This window comes from Glandiceps talaboti, chromosome 13 (genome assembly GCF_964340395.1).
Source record: "Glandiceps talaboti chromosome 13, keGlaTala1.1, whole genome shotgun sequence".
In the NCBI taxonomy this organism is placed as follows: domain Eukaryota; kingdom Metazoa; phylum Hemichordata; class Enteropneusta; family Spengelidae; genus Glandiceps; species Glandiceps talaboti.
This window is the reverse complement of record NC_135561.1, coordinates 9,346,017-9,363,931: the sequence shown is the minus strand read 5'-3', so window position 1 is coordinate 9,363,931 and position 17,915 is coordinate 9,346,017. Positions and strand designations below refer to the sequence as shown.

The following is a 17,915-nucleotide window of genomic DNA, read 5'->3' as shown; positions in this document are numbered from 1 at the left end:
TTCTGGACTTCTGTGCCTTGTCTTTTACGTCTATACATTAAGATACCGCCTTCCTCGCTTCGAGCCTTCTCTTTTCTTCAGATTGTAGTCGCAATTTCAAAGCCGACACGAACGAGAGAGCTAATTATATCTCTGTTCGTTTGCCGCTAGGATTATCCCAGGAACGCATATTTTCCGATAGAATCTAATTACATTTCTCACTGCAGTAGATACATATACAAAGTTAGACCCACGTCAAAACAGGGAAATTGGGTTTGGGGAAATTGAAATGAAGGAAGCATAAGTAATCTTAGTGTTCCAAACGAAGTATTCCCCAGAAAACCCTAAATGGCCATATGTATACCATCCGCACAGAAGAAGAAACATTTCTTGATTCTTCATGCGAGAATACAACATTTAGACTTTTCTTCTTTTTCCATTATCACACTTTCAAATTGGTTGCCTAAAAACAGATGTGAAAACTAGTATGTCACCACTTGATATAGCCTACATAGCTTTAACAAAACTCCAATCTTGGCGACTGTTACTGTTATTCTACTCCTTTAACAGAGGACAGTTTTGTATCAGCTAAATTGCAGAGCCCATCTTCGGCTGTTCTGTAAATGCTGAGGTCTTCGGACAACATTTCTTCACAAACCTAAGGAGTCCATAACCTACTGTCAAGACGTGCCTAATTGGGCCTTGCAAGCTTGGGCTCTTATGTCGCGCATAACATAAAACACTGTAAAATACTTGGAAATATGTACATAACTGAACGGTGAATTTGTACTGTTGGAGTGTGATGCTGCTGTTGTTAGAAAGACTTGTTATTACATTAAGTGAAGCTGCTGCGATCCTCAGAGACCGACCACAATAATGACAGTTACCTGTACATTGTGAATGTTAGTTACGCTGTGCACCGAGACGCCATTGTGTGGAGAGAGCAACGACGGATAGGGTGCTTACTGTGTGTCGGAAGATAATTCCCTGCACAGATCAATCGATACCGTTTATTCTTAACACAACCTGACCGTCCATTGATAGGTATCCTGCATTACTTCCAGGCAGTGCAGACAACGGTAAGTTATGTCGCCTGTAATTTTCTTAAATGTCAGGATATTCCACGTTTCCAATGCAGTGTAATACACTTAAACACACACATGGCTAAGGTCACAGAGGTCATGTCAAATACGCCACTACCTTCGTTTTCCATATATCAACCAGACTCCTTTGTTGTGCGGTTTACAATACAAACTCACTCTAAACATTTTGAATACAGTGGACTGATAAATTCACCCAGAATTTTATATTGTAGCATTATGGTTTCTACACGGTCATGTAAATGTACGTCATAGATTTATGGTATTCCGTGGCCTTGCTTTTTATAAGGTTTGATCCTTTGGGTGTGCCCACTCTTGAAGACTACGTCACACAATACAATCGAGGTGAAAGTCCAAATTTGCATATCAAAGGATGTCCCGCTTTAAAAGTTTACACACGTAAAAGTGTTTAAACACGGGCGTTGAAACAGTACACAAACGCAGACTTATTACTACAAAAGAAACCGTGTCATAGGTTACATAGCTAGAGTAGGTTTAACCATGGAGGTATCTCCCTAATACATCCATGGCTTAACGAAGTTTTTTAATAGTGTGAGGTAGGTATAACAGACTAGATTTGACACGAAGGTGTGAACAAGAGTGAGTTGCTAGCTAGCTGCTATGGTGCATGGCTTTCTACTGTGAGTAATGTGTGTACGTTACTACAGCATACACCGTGTCATTCTTAGGGACAACATCACAATATCACACAAGCTCTTCGTTCGTTGGGGGGAGGGGTCTAGCGTCAATGCGATCGCTCAACTTCATTTCGCACTTCTTACCAAATTTCGAAAATTTTCATGCCTTCAATGATAACATGTCATGTGTTTGGTACTGAAATGTTAATAAGTTGATAAAAATTTACTTCAAATGTGATATACAGTGCTGGGTTTCTGGTAGTTATTTTAATGTGTTTACAATCATGTTTTTTAACATTGCATTGATCGTAGTGGTGTGACCGCTACAATTTTCATCATGGTTATATCATATATAAACGTGTCGGTGTAGCACTTGTGAACATTCGTTTAGGAGGAGGGGTGAGGGGTTGCTTACAAGTGTGACACTGTGTGATTGTCCCTAATGGATTATATCATTGACTCGTTTAGTGTCTATACAGTTTTATTTTGAATAGAACTAAAAATCTGTGAACTTGTACACTAAAACGTAAGCTACACTCGTGACCTTGGTGTCGCCCTGGAGATCTTATCTAGCAGTAAACCGTCTCTATGTACCATTAATCTGTGTACTTTGAACACAGAATGACGACGAAGCTGTGGGCTTTTTCTTTACTATAATCCATATTGAGGGCCATATTTCAAGAGCTGTTTTCCTCACTGTGCCCTCCATTTTACCTAATTTCTTACACTGTGTAGAGTTCTCGTTAAATTCACTTTCTGCAATTGCCAGTACAGTAAAATAATAGTTTTACTATCTAATATATAAATGGTACTAAACCAGTGTTTTTGATTCACAGGCACGAAAAAAGTCAAGTGCAAGATCTCGCGTTCAAAAAAAATACCGCGTGCTTCGTTAATATCGCGTCTTCCACAAGCAAACATTCAAACCCAACGGAGAAGAACATCCAGTACAAGAAATGACAAACTTAACTACGACATTGCCCTGTAGTGGGGAGGCCTGCGGAACAAATGCTCCAACAAAAGCAGTAACTGCAGAGTTGGTTCTCGGGCTGTCGTTGGCAGCATTCGTTTGTGCAGTAGCTTTCACGATAGGAATGATTATATTCATTCGAAGACAGTGTCGCAAAGACGACAAAGAAGTAGAAGCTACCATAGCCGATGCGAATAGAATAGAAAGTGGTTTTGAAATCAGATATCAACCAAGAATGAAGCAACCACCAGGACTAAATTTTGCATTTGTCAGTAAAACAAACACAGAAGTTATCCTTGGAAGGAAATCAACGTCTGGTGATGAACGCAGTCAGTACATCTCCAGGAATGTTAACATTGCAGCTGAGACTGACGACACTGACGATCAAAATGTTAAATCTGATGAGAATGACATACATTTCGTAGAGGCAGAAGTCAATAGTGACAATGCACAAATCAATGAAGCCTTTGAAAATGATAATTGCAGTGTAAAAACTGACAAAACTGAATCCGAGGAAGTTATTCATGATATCATGGACCTTGTGCACTCACTCCAAAGCGAGGCAAACAGTACTTCTACTTGGGATGACACCAAAATGACCGTATTGTGAATAACAACTTACCTAAGGTGTCTCTTTTTAAGTTATAGCTTGAGATCGAGGTTATTAGGCTTCAGAGAAAATTTTGTTACCCTGTGATGTCGTTTAATCCATGGTTATCATATTCAAGCAGTTGAACTCAAAACACCTGCATTTGGCTGTCTTAGGTCAAATATATCAAAATAGAAAATCAGCAGTCTTCGATAAGTTTTACCAAATGCAGATTCAGATTTGATCACGATCATCTCATGCACAGGATGATTTAGGAAATCAGTCATCGTTGTCCTAGTTTGGTCAAATTGGACCACCTTATGCACCAGACGATTACAAAGCTCTAGTCTTCGAATAAAGTTTTACCAGACTTTGACCACCTTCAATATCATCAAGATGAGTTAGAAAATCACTAGTCTTCGATCGATAACGTTTGCCCACATTATGCACAAGATGATTTAGAAAGTCAAACATCATCGCAATATGTTGCCCACATTTTACCATCTTATATACAAGACAATTAATAATCTCTAGTCTTCGATAAATTTGTCCAGATTTTAGCCTTGTGTACAAGATGAGTCTCAAATACCATTTGCCAAGGTTTGGCTATTGCATGTACAAAATAATTTTAAAAATAGCTTTATCTGTGACAAAGTGTGACCAGATGTAGACTTAAGAACATCCACACCTATACATTTTCTCACTGTGACAGAAATAACTCTATGAGAGTACATTTTCCTAAAATTAACAAAAATTTACAGACTCCCCTACTTTTGACCTTGAAGTAGTAATTGTTGATGTTGAGAAATCAACCACTTAAATGAGAAAAGATAATTTGATGTGAAACCTCTTGTTGCAAGTAAATATCAGTAATTGGGACTTGTTTGGGATTGCTCACAATACTATTGTGGACCACAATTTGTATTGATGACATCCAAATACCTGTTTAGGAACATGTGTTTTGTAAATTACTCTTACATAGTTAAAATACCATATAACAGGAATAAACATACAAAAAACATGGGTCACGTGCAACGTCTTGGGGAAAAATCAAATTATATTAAAGTTTGCCCGTTTTAGATTTTAAAAAAATGGCCGGCAACTATTATGAAAATTCTACAGAGAAATGAAATATTGTCAGTGTCCTTTACAAAAAGCTGGAGAAATCCAAGAGTTATATTATTATCCCAAAGGGCTGGTAACAAGTTTCATAAGTCTAAGTTCGAAGAGATGTGAATAACTATGGTACTTAGGAAATTTTGTCCTTGAGGCACATGCTACATTTGTTTGTACAATTTCATTACTGTGTACTGTACTGTATGAGTGTGATTGAGACTTCCTTTGAATACAATAATGGACCCCAATGGCAGTCAAATCAAAACTAAAGTTGTCTTTGATATACATTGTGGTGTTTTCATGGTGCATGACTTTGACATTAGATTGATAAGTTCTTTTGTACACGTATCACTTTTTAAAAACTGAAACGTACAATAGGCTATTAAAAAGAGAAGTCTTTTCGTCCTTTTTACCAGATGACTTATGGTAATTATTTCAGCAGAAAAAAATGAAACAATATTTTAGTAGCAGTTTATTATGTTTATTTTATGTGCTATTTCTGTATAAGATAAAAATATAATGTTGTAAGAGTTTATGCCTCAAATGGTTTGGCATGATCGATATGAAATTAATTTACAAAGCTATCATAATATCATTCGTGTACAAGAGAGGTTTGAAAAAGTAAATAAATCTATATATTCCTACTTTTATGAACATTGTCTTTGAGTCGTTATGTACTCTCACAGTGAATTTCATAATACCACGCGCAACTTTTCTGTTTGATACAACCACAAAGAAATCAATAAGAAACCGGCCATGCTACACTTTAAGATAGCAAGATTGAATGAATACAGTTTCTTGCTACATTTTGTCTAAGTGAAATGAACTACACATACCACCATACAGACATCAAATGAACACCGCAAATGATATTTACTCGCCCTTCATTGGGTGTTTGATACTAAGAAAAACAATTGGTGCCCGAATAGAATGTCTACATGGAGTTGTGATACATTTAAATGGTTTATTCAATTTAGACTAAATTTAGCAAAAATGCGATCGTGTTATTGAAGTGTGGCATATGCAGTTTCTTGTTGTGGTTGTATCAAACAGAAAAGCAGTACGACATTATGAAATTAGCTGTAGTACACTTGTCGTAATTTACACATAATATTTTGAAATATGAAACAAGGAATTATTGGTATATAATATACAAATGTCCCATAATATATACTATTTTTAATATCTGTGTGTAGTCATTGGAACCACAAAGTCAAAAAAGAAACTAGTCCAGCCGGCCACTCTAACCATTCGCCCATCATGACTCCAATATACTACCATTAAGCATACAAGTCTTTTATCTATGCAAATGTATTGTCTATTTGAATGTGCACTTCTTCATCTGTTGTAAGAGGGGTGTATTTGACTGTTGTACAACATAGTTTCTGCTGTTTGAAAATGTTCAAGGCATGGAGAAACCCTTTATGTAGTCTATGTTGTTTCTTTGGAATTGCATCAATTAGCCTTTTCCAAAACGTGTCCTTCTCTCTTTCACCGCCATGTCTGGGCCACTCAATATAACTGATAGAATCTATTATAGTTTTCACAATGACAGGTAAATCGGGTGTGTGAGTGATGTCATCGAACATGATAGGTATAAGTTTATGTTTGCGACCAATCATCTCATAGTAGGCTTGGTCCAGCTCGTAGATACACCACTCGCTTTTGACGAAGTTGGGTGATAGAAGCAAGATTGTACATCTGCTGTTGGTAACTGCATCCAGAATATTAGTAGCGATAGCTGTAAATGCACCCAACACAAAGAAAAAACTGAAATAGAGAGACAAGGCTTTTCAATCTGCAATGATGTGCTATTGGTGGTGCTATTGGTGGTGGTGATTATTATACCATTGAGATGGAACCAATAATTATTCGACACTAAAACATTTAATATTTATGCATAGGAGTTTAACTGAATAGACAAAGTAGTACTCTAAATATATTCAAAATATTTCTATTAAACCTAGTATATAACGCAAATTGTCACTGTTGATTCAATATTCTTATGTATAATACCAATACTCTAGTTCACCAAGTATAAATGATGTCACATGAAGCAATACAGTGTGCTTTGTACTACCGCATGTGGTGTTTTTATCTAAAATGTTTGTTTGAAGTATGGCACTCACCTTTCCCAGGCATGAAGTCTTTACCGTGTACGTTCAATTTAAATCCATACTTCTTTTCAAGTTTAGGTATGAGTGTTTTGTACACGAATGTCTCCTCTTCTGTGTTCCCTCTGTATGCAACAAATGCATCATATTCCTTTTCTTTACCTTGAACGTAATACATAAATGTCAGTCACAGTGTCTGCATGTAAAATTGTACAAGCCATTTAAATATCTTTAAAGTCATTCTGCTCTTTTTATTGATAGTACCTCAATATCACAGAAGTTTAGTCCCATGGTATGCAGATGCTGGGCTTGGCTGCACGGCTGCTTCTCTACAGTACAGGCAGGTCCAATGATCCAACCCAGGATTTACGATATGCCCCCATGTGATGGTATATGAATACATATGGCTTTGTACATGGAATTTGAACAGTAGCAGTAGAAGCAATAAGTCATGAAGTGTATACCGTTAAGCTTTAACAAAATATAATAATAAATCTTCCAAATTATTTGAGTTCCACAAATGACTATATATGGCCATCACCATTACGCAGATAGTCCACAGATGACCATATTTGGCCATCACCATTACACATATGTTCCACAAATGACCATATTTGGTTATTATCCCCATTACATGCTTTAGAAATAAGACATATTAGTTTGCACAAAAAGGGTTATTTATAATAATTATAGTTTACTACACTTACCAATATCTTTTCCGTCGCATTGACCATTCATAAGAGTGTACTTCAGTAAGATCTTCCTTCGATGTCTACAGAAGTAAATTATAACGGCAATGAGACCAATTATTACTAGCAGAGTAGCAAGCAAACATGAAACTATTGTTGTTTTCGTTATCATGGAGGAGTTATCTACTGTGACGTAGAACCCACACTCCGCCTCATTACCATGCAAGTCCTTGGCCTTGTAAATCACAAGATTTGCGCCAACGCTGAATACATCACCGGGATCGAAGTTTGACGTCATATTTAAAAGACCAGAGTTGTCAAATACTCCAGGTAGTGGCCATGTGACTTTGATATGTGATCTGTATGTCATTGCCGTCTGTGAGATATTACTTGGACAAAATGTAAACAGAGGTGGTTGAATGTCTGGAGGAAAGAAATAAGGAAATACAAAAGAATGTTAGAAAATAAGAAATTGCGACAGATCGGAAAGGGTTATTTACACATCAGTATCGCATAACTGTAGTAAAGTGGATATGGTAAAATTTTGTTAGTTTGAACTTTTAATTTCTTTTGATTTTACATATCCATACAAAGGCAACTTCAGGGACTTTCGTCTGAATGCCTCCCATAAGGTGTGTATGTAAAATATAACACTGTAATGCAAGGGATAAAAACTCAAGTAGTCTGCCTTATGATGTCGCTGTCGTATGTAGTTATGTGAACAAACCCATTTTCACCGGACAAGCAACCAGAAGTCCACCCCCACGTTATGAGATAAAATATGTGATATGTTTTAAACATAAAATCCTGCAAAGACGCCGAACAACTCCTGACAAGTATAAATATTTCTTGTAACAATATAGTCACCTCCAAATTAAACACCTACAACTATTAATTATTACGTAGCCAATAAATTATCTGTTTCCGAGAGCTATTATCAAGAATCAACTAAAAGATGTTGCAAAAGAAGACATCATATATACCCAAAGTAATCAAATTAATTACTAGATCTGTTAGATATTTAATTTAAACAGATGAGGAGGTTTGATTTTTAATATTTTTTCATAATCATGAATGGTAGTTCTACATTTCTGTGAAAAGGGGGTATCTGAAACACTTTGTTGGTATTTTTTTCGAACACGGTGTTACATTATTGACACGTGATTATAAAACAAGGCGGCGAACACATCCAATGTCTTCCATATTTACTTACAGTAATTTGACCTCCAACATCTATTTCACAACATACATTGTTTGCTCAACTGATTCAATAGTGTTGCTTGTTTACAATAAGAAATGCAACTGTTACCTTGGGAGCAGTTTGTACCTGCCCAGCCAAGTTGGCAAATGCATCCGGAAGACCGACTACAATTTCCACCATTTTGACAATCACACGTCCTGTCACATTTATCTCCCCAGAAGCCATCAGTACAACCTGTGTTTTGATTTAAAATGCACATGTTAAACAAGGATTATAACGCCATTGTCCTCTTGGTTACATTGTTGACCAGGAGTACACGAAGAAAATGTTTTAAGGTATATCAATGACAGCAACTGTATCATGTGGTAAGGTCAACGTTTCTGTGATGCAAGAGGCGTATGAATAAAATATCATACAAAATACATCATGTGGTCAAGAACAATTTAAATGTGTTGAATGCAGAAATATAAAGTCAGGGCAATAAATTACTTAGTATAACATAATTGGCATAACTATTGTTCCATCATTTGATCATTTGCTCGACGTCCCCGCGTAACAATAGTTCATTTATCCTCACTCTGATCGATCGCTGTTTGTGTTATACACATACTTTAAGAGAGATCAACTCTGGTATTGATTCAGCAACAGTATAAGGCTTTATAAGACTTTGTACCCTTTCACATTTTCACACATGACATACGGTTAACTTACCCTCAACAATAATAGTAATTTCATCCCGATACTCATGCCCATTTATATCTGTTGCTAAACATATATATATTCCTGCATGCTTGTCCTGTATTCGAAATATTTCTATAACCGTTTTGAATCGCCTGAAAGAATGAAATAATTATAATGTTACACGGAGTAATAACCAATGACTAGTAAGACTTGTACATGAACAATTTCATAATACAAAAATCCATTAATTATTTCCAGACTTTCAGACACCACATGGATGAAGAAGCCTACCTGAAAGTGTGTCGAGTTAGGGAGCCTTTCTTAATTACAAGGGGAGGAACGGGGAAATCAAGCCCAGTCCGTTGCATAAATTGTAACCATCACAATCCATTTTCTAAAAAGTGGCTCTCCCATTCGTCTGTCTAAAACATGGACCTCCCTGTTCCAACATTTCAAAAGCGTGGACAGAAATGCTGTCAGACCTGTAAGGTGACAGTAATCAATGGTATAAGGACTCTATCCCATTGCTGCCGCCATCTTGATAGTTATTGATAATTATGACGGTATTGGTTGTTTTCCACTACTGCAACCACAGTGATTAATATTGTACTGGTCAATCATAAGGTGCAATGGTGGTAGTAGTGGAATATTGCAGTAGTAATTTCCAAGGACTATTTCAGACATGTAATGAAAAACATAATATTGTGCGTATGACGTCATCTGTCAAAGAGTTTTGAGATTATGCCCGTTCAGGCATCATTTCAAATGTTATTTTACTGGTCTATGCTATTGTCAAACCACATAATGTGGTCAATATCACGTGACCACATATAAACAAATTGTGGGTGTTAGGTATATAAGGTATGCCAGTACTTCGAACATCATAATATTTGGAATTCTGACATTGCCATGGTGTCATACTCGCTCAATATTCAGCAAATTGCCTTATTTGACTTATACTAAAGAAAACATGAGAAAGAGGGGGCTTTTTAAGTGTAGGAGTGTAATAAGGGCAATAATTGCAGGGCCATCATGTGGCTAAAGATCATAATTTGTCCGTAGCAACATATACAATTGTGATTATAAGTTTATAAATTAAGTGATTTTATACCTTGTGTAAATATGTAATACACCACCTGATTCTACGGGCCAACGATCACTATCATTGTCTTCATATAGCCATGTGGCATTATACAAATTAGTCTCGTCTAGATTGTGTAAGTTACACGTAACTTCGATAACTTCACCAATTTCTGTCCTTAGAGTTCCATGTGGTACTATCTCCACTCTTTGCATAGCTAATTTATTATTTTAATAAAGTAGAAAAACAGAACAGATAATATGGGTATTATAATGGTTTAGAAAATAACCCTCAACTTCAATTTATAATTCTGTTCTGATGTCATAAACACAGTGGCATTGTTATGTTAGCACCAGTCATCATAGAAAATACCAAATGGAAGAGGTTGCCATCAAACCCAGCTTACATTAAATTACCAAGGAACTTAGTATATGAATTTATAATTAAACAAATGCTATGCATTTTTGGAGTACACATCATATAAATGATTCATTTGCATATTTAATGAGTGTTTGTAACGCAGTCCTTGAGTATGCATTCCGATCTACATACATTGATGATATCAAAGCGCAAGTGTTTTCTCTTATTTGTCTAAACATTATGTTCATTGTTCTGTCATGCTTGTCATAACAGCTCACAAGAGCTGCAGCAAACAAACTTTCCACTTCCTACACTGATGGCAATCGATAGGTAGACGTTAATGTGTCATGTTATTCAACGATGTCGGTTGAGATCTAAATGTCATGTAAGGTGTAACGGCTTGTTCACCAAGCGTCATGGTCGAATGACATATCCAAGGCCTGGGGTGAACACTCTAAACACATAAAATCACAAATTGTCGGCAAGAATTTCTTCTAATTTGGTGAATATATAAGGAAAATTTTGTAACATATTACAGTGGCAGCCATGCATGACGACAGGTGTTAGTTTGTCTCTATGTAACAACTTTGATAGGTATATGTACATCAATAAGAAACCGAAAGTAACTTACTGATATCACATGCTACACCTCTCCATCCTGGTGAACATTTACATGCACCATTGAAGAAATGACATGTAGCACCATTTTGACAAATACAATCATACTGACATCTTCCACCATATTTACCATCCGGGCAACCTTTAATAAATTAGAAGTAAAAATGTAATAACATACATGTGTGTAAGGGGTGGAATCAATAGTTCAGTGTAGGATAAAAACTAACTTCTTTTAGTAAAGGCCCAGACCCCGTCCACACCTACTTTTCAAAATGTTTTGGCCAATATTGAAAGTTCTTTCAAACAGCACAATCAAATTAAAATATGTGGTAGTATGTAGAGGTATGAATACATAGCCAGTAGTAATGAGGAAAAATAGCTGTTTTATTGACACTTTACTATAGTTTAGTGTCATGCATTTACTATCGTAAAAATTCTTCTATTTCTCAATTTAGCATTTTTCAGTACTATTTGTATTTTGGGATCCATTAAAAGTAACATCATGTATGTAGGATGAGATCTGAAATGGTTCAAACTCCATTAACATTGTTTTAATATATAACATTGCACTTAAATATCAGCACTTTAAATGTAATGGACGATGTTTACTTATTTTGGGATCTATTACCAGCAGGGAGACTTTATACTACATACAGCTAAAATGATGTTGGTTTGGTGTTTCACTCATGGGACATTACGTTTTTGGCACAAAGATAGACATATTTCAACTCTAGATTAGCAATAACAGAGACACAACAAGCACGGTAAGATCCTTTGCCCAATCACATTGAACAGTGACAAGCATTGTTATTCTTTCACACAGCAGCAAAAACAAATGAAACGTTACACATGGACTTGATATTTTTAATGGCTTCATTTGTGTATTTCTACCTGATGAATTGATATTCATCAGGTAGAAATCAACTAGATTACTTCTACATGCACTGTGCGTTGCACCTACGTAGTTGTTACTTTTGCAATATAAGTTGTCTATTAGTGTGTTTATAAGAAAATAATGTCATGTTACATGAATTGAGTGGAACACCAACCCAACATCATTTTATCTGTAGCACTTATCTTCAAGTTAGCTAATCAGCGACTGGATGAATGATACGAAGAAGTATAGCGTGGAATAACAGACAAGCTGAATTGAACACACTGGTCCCTAATTTATATATGTTGAGTAGCATAGCTCGTTTTAAAAGTCAGGTCAAGTAAACGAGACTTGGACTAGAATATGGAATAAGTTGCTGAAATGAAGGAGATTATGACATTATGGTTAGATACGTTAGAATACAGGATAAAGTTGATAAAATGAAAAAAACTGTGACATAAGTTATAGGGATGTTAGATTACAGGAATAACTTTTACATCTAGTAAATAAATTGATTGCTAGACGCATTAGCCAGTGAGAAATTGTAATGATATGGAAAGTTGGATTCAGCTGCAGTAACATGTTGTTTATTTGTTTCTTCTTACTAAATTCCTCCTGTCTGATCTTACCTATCACATCTATCCCGGCTGTGATGCTGAACGAAGTTTTATCTGGTAGCATTTCTTGTATACGTTTACCCCATTCAGTTGATTGGTAGCCATTTTGAAGTGTCACTAAACAATGTATTCCTTCGTCTGAGATAATTGCATCGTCAACAGTCACGTCAAATTCCATGATGAATCTGTCACGATCATAAATGTCCAAGGATCTCCCTACATGTGACGCGATCTCATCGATGTCCTGTCAAATACGAATAACATTGGTTTACAAGTATTACCGATAAATACTGAGATGAAATTAAATATATCACTCAGAGCGTATGCTCCTCCTCCTCCTCCTCATCATCATCATCATCATCATCATCATCATCACCACCACCACCACCACCATCATTATCATCACCACCATCATCTTCACAACCACCACCACCACCACCACCACCTTCATCATCATCATCACCACCACCCTCATCATCATCACCATCACCACCACCCTCATCATCATCATCATCATCACCACCACCACCCTCATCATCATCATCACCACCACCACCGTCACCACCACGACCATCATCATCACCACCATCATCATCTAAAGAATACATACAAGGGCAGCAGGGTAAATGCACTCATGTGAAAGTGTGGGGTAGTGAATGGTACATTGAAAACCGTCATCATTATTACACCATCGCCTCTTTTTTGTCAGGATGAATGCTCTCATTAGCAAAAACTACAATTCGGTAAAGGCTTCAGTGGTACCTACTTTGTAGAATTTTGAAGTCGCCATATTGTCCTTCCTACAATCAAAGTCACTGTATTGAAGAAAGTTTTTCAATTCAGGCTTAACCAGTCTGAAAAGTTCAATTTGACCTGAAATGGCAGAATGTGTTATATAGTAATATACTATTAGTAATATACTATAGTAATATACTATTAATTCATCTTCAGATTTCAAGCAATATTTGTACATATAAAGTGACAAACAGTAAAGGACTGGCTAGTAACCTTTCTCTTATAATCATACACAATCTTGTTAGTATCTAAAACGTGCTTTCTTTGTTGTGCATACTCTGGTCACTTGTAGCAGTTCCCAGATACCATTGTCATCATCATCATCATCTTCACCTTCAGTATTGCCATTATCAGTGTCACTCTAATCTGACTCACTGTTACTACTTGAGTCAGTAAGTGTATCACGGTCCGTGTTCCCTATGACATTCAAAACTAAATCATCATCATCATCATCATCATCATCATCATCACTGCTACCATCACCATCATATTCACGGACAGTGTGAGTGATAAGGTGAGATGGTACACTCAACAAAATGCATCATTTTATTAAACAATTTCTTACAATATATGTATTTTCATTTTTGTATTTTGGCATGTAAAGTACTCGTAAAAACAAATGTTAAGTGCTCATCTCACGTTTACATCTCAAAACACACAAAACAAATTGAAAAAATAATTGAATATTCAATTTTGTCACAAAACTACGGATTCTAAAATGGGACCCCCCCCCCCCCAAATATTGTAATGCAAAATATGACCATTCCCCAAGAACTGGTTTGTAAAATGTAACCCACCCCACCCCTATTCCACCGGCCCTCCAGCCCCCTTGTAAATACTATAGGCTAACTAAGGCCAGTGGCCAAAGTACCGAATAAACCATATATATAAACATATTTAGTTACAAACACGGACTTTAATAGTCTGTTAATTTACATTGATTTTTCAAGTAGGACGCCAGGATAAATTTGTTTTATAAATTAAAAATCCAAAATAAATATCCTGTCCTCATCCCTATCACAACTAAATCATATAATTTTACATCCAAATTATCATATTTTCAAATAACCATAATGGAATGCTAAGTATGTGAAAATTGAATATGTGAAATCTCGTTAGGCACGAGCTAATTCACAACTTTACAATCAATTTTACTTACAAATTGAATTCATCAAGTCAACCTCGGCCAAATGGTCGCCATCGCGTTCAAAATACATTTTATGTTGTGTGTGTGGTGGTGTAAACCAGAGAGCTATTGGATATGGCTGCAGACATATAGAAAGGAAATATCATCAGTTGTTAATGTCTTCAGTTTGTGGATGATGCTAATCTGGGTGGATTTCCCGGTCATAACCATCATCCCGCTAACTACATTAACTTCTAATTATATACTTCATGTTAACCATGCTAACAAAAATTGAATTCCTTTCTTCAAGTAAAAACATATAGCAATTCAATGCACACACATATATACAGTGTGTCGTTAAGGTACAATGCTCCTCTGGTACAAATTTCACTGAAATCAAAGTTCTTAAAACCTCTCCAAACTTTGCCATTTGAAAGCTTCCGTTTGGTTCTTTTGAAATAAAAAACGAAATTTGGGGGCTCATCATCTTTTCAAAGAAATCATCAATCCCTCCCCCCCCCCCCATAGAGTTAAAGCAATATTCGGCGGCCATATTGGATTCTAAAATGGCTTATCTTTCATGTTATTTTGACATAAAAATGTGCACAGGTGACCCCTGATTTTTTTTTAGTACATTTACACACCATAAGTAATTAAGCATCACATGGAAATCAATCCACCTACATAATCTACAGGAACGTCAGTATCTTTTTGGACTGATGCACAGCTTTCATTATACACAGGAGGCCAGTTTGAAACGTCTTCTACGGTAATGTACACCTCTCTATAGATCCTACTGGAATTTGAAAGTGCCTGCAGACGATAATGATGAACACATTTCTGATAAAGAAAACGGTACTCTTCTTCACGCTTGCTTGTATTAGTAACTCTCGTACCGAAACGTTTGTCGTTAAATTTGGAAATAAAAATCATAAAAATGTTTCGATTTTATCAGAAGTTGTTGCAATATAAAACATTCTCGTAAGCCATATTTCCCTGTTGACAAAAAGGAAGAAAATAATTCTCTGGCTGAAAACGCACACAGGCCCATTGTAGTATATAGGTATTAATTATTCGTGAATTTAAATATGTCATAACCAATCAATGATCAGCTCTCATAGAAAATATTCAAATGCTCTGCATTGTACTCAATTCAAATACGGCCTTAGACTGGTTTCCGATCCACACAACCCTATTTGCTAGGGCTTAGGGTATGATGACTGGTAACGTCGGTCAAGATTATGACACCTGACATAGAGGACATCTGATCAAATCAGGGATAATGCAGCCATCAATGTATTTTACTTGTAATCCCCACTGAAACGTGTTTTGGGTGGTCGGTCTGTTTTGGGCTGATAAAATATGTTTGTAATTAAAAATATTATTTACTGCAATGGTTTGACCCGTGTTTATAATCTTATTTCCCATAGAGCACTATTCAAGATGGCTGATTTGCAATGACAAGTTTAGATTATAACTTACCATCACCAATTGTGATGTTCAAAATGATAATGTATAATATGTATGTATGTATGTATGTATGTATGTATGTATGTATGTATGTAATATATATATATGTATGTATGTATGTATATATGTATGTATGTATGTATGCATGCATGCAAGCATGCATGCATGCATGTATGTATGTACATGTATGTATGTATGTATGTATGTATGCATACATACATACACGCATGCATGCGTGTGTGTGTGTGTGTGTGTGTGTGTGTGTATATATATGTATGTATATATGTATGTATCTATGTCATCACTAATCACTATGACTTTTAATAATCCAGAATTTGGAATGGTTTGAATGTGAATGTTGTCTTTCAACTTACATAATTTACGATGAGAGTCAACACATACTTTCTCTCGAATTCATAATCTAGGTAGCCATATACGTACACTGTTCTTCCGGTTGAATCTACTGCAAATCGCTTGTTCTGGATTAACAAAAGCATACACATGTCATCGTCAGAGCTTTTTTCAACCGCATAATAAATAAATACATACATATGTATGTATGTATGTATGTATGTATGTATGTATGTATGTACATACAATTAGACAGGTAGGCATGCGCGCCACACACACACACACACACACACACACACACACACACACACACACACACACACATATATATATATATATATATACACACACACACACACACACACACACACACTATGGCAAATATGGCAAATATCAAAGGTTGTCTTACCATATTTCCTGAAGTAATGCTAAAATTACTACAAGATACGTCACATATATCGTGAAGTTTGAACACACTTGTCCCAATCGTAGCATTCTATAGGTGAAATAATTGACGGAATATTAGTAAGATTTAACATCAAAATGATACAAAATTGATGGCAGATATACTTGTACCCATGCATGATATAGTTTTATGATAAAGTCGTAGACGTAGGTGATTATTTCTTTTCTTTGTCTATTTGTTTGTGTCGTTTTGTTTTGGTTTGTTTTGTTTGTGTTGTTATTTCGGGGTGTGTTTAGTTTGTTATTTTAGAGAATACCTAGATTATGTACTTTCAATAGACGCAGAAAATACAATAACACTAGTGAATAATTTGATCATTGAAGATGTCGTCGAAATCATTAACAATATAAATTGCATAATTTAAAACGCCAGAACAGAAGAGGAATTCCCTGCATACCTCAGCAACCACGAATGGTTCCTTAGATGGTACTTCCTTCACTGCACTCAGATTACCTGTTAATTGAACATAGCATACAAAGTAAATTGATATGCTGAGGATGGAATTGAAAGTAGGTTTGGAGATGACTTTTTCTCATTGTGTCAGTATTAAAGTAACTATTGAAACATTGAATTCATATGGTAGGAAACAAAGATACGTTCCTCTACTCTGACGACTTTAATAAAACAACACGAGCCGGTACTGCAAGTCACACCATGTGATAGGCTTATTTTGACCATTTGGCACTGTTTCCTCAGACGATAATTACGCCATAGGGTGGTTGTGTTCACAGGTTCTTCTGTGTCTTGTTATTGATCATCTAATGTTAATGATCTCTACCGCAGTCGCAGTTTATTTTCAGTAAAAACTCTCCTTATTAAAATGTAGATGTTTTCAACCCCCCCCCCCCTAGTATACAAAGCTTGTGTTAAACGTGTATACAACTTCAAAGAACGAAGAATCCATTTTTATTATTTTAGCTGTAAAATCCTGATGGTTGTCAGTTATTGAAACAATTTGAAATTCTCCGTTGAACCCTAGTCAAACCATGAAGATACATTGATGAATGTAACCGGACCACAGGTGACGTGGTGTTATCAAGTGACCCGTCGAGATGTTTACCCGAGCATCAATCTTCTTCT

General features: G+C 36.0%; 1 protein-coding gene across 2 annotated transcripts; it reads right to left on the bottom strand.

Annotated features, from left to right (window-relative positions):
• Nucleotides 1–3,439: 3,439 nt before the first annotated feature.
• Nucleotides 3,440–9,555, bottom strand: LOC144444472 (uncharacterized). Of its 2 annotated transcripts, none has more exons than XM_078133896.1 (6): nt 9,369–9,555; nt 9,108–9,229; nt 8,505–8,630; nt 7,214–7,618; nt 6,522–6,668; nt 3,440–6,133 (listed from the first exon to the last, which is right to left on the bottom strand). In XM_078133896.1, exons 1-6 carry the CDS (start codon nt 9,443–9,445, stop codon nt 5,694–5,696), a joined length of 1,317 nt encoding a protein of 438 aa, XP_077990022.1. In that variant the 5' UTR covers nt 9,446–9,555; the 3' UTR covers nt 3,440–5,693. The 2 variants fall into 2 exon arrangements, with proteins under 2 accessions (XP_077990022.1, XP_077990023.1); XM_078133897.1 differs by having other exon boundaries at nt 5,880–6,162.
• Between the last annotated feature and the right edge of the window lie 8,360 nt (nt 9,556–17,915).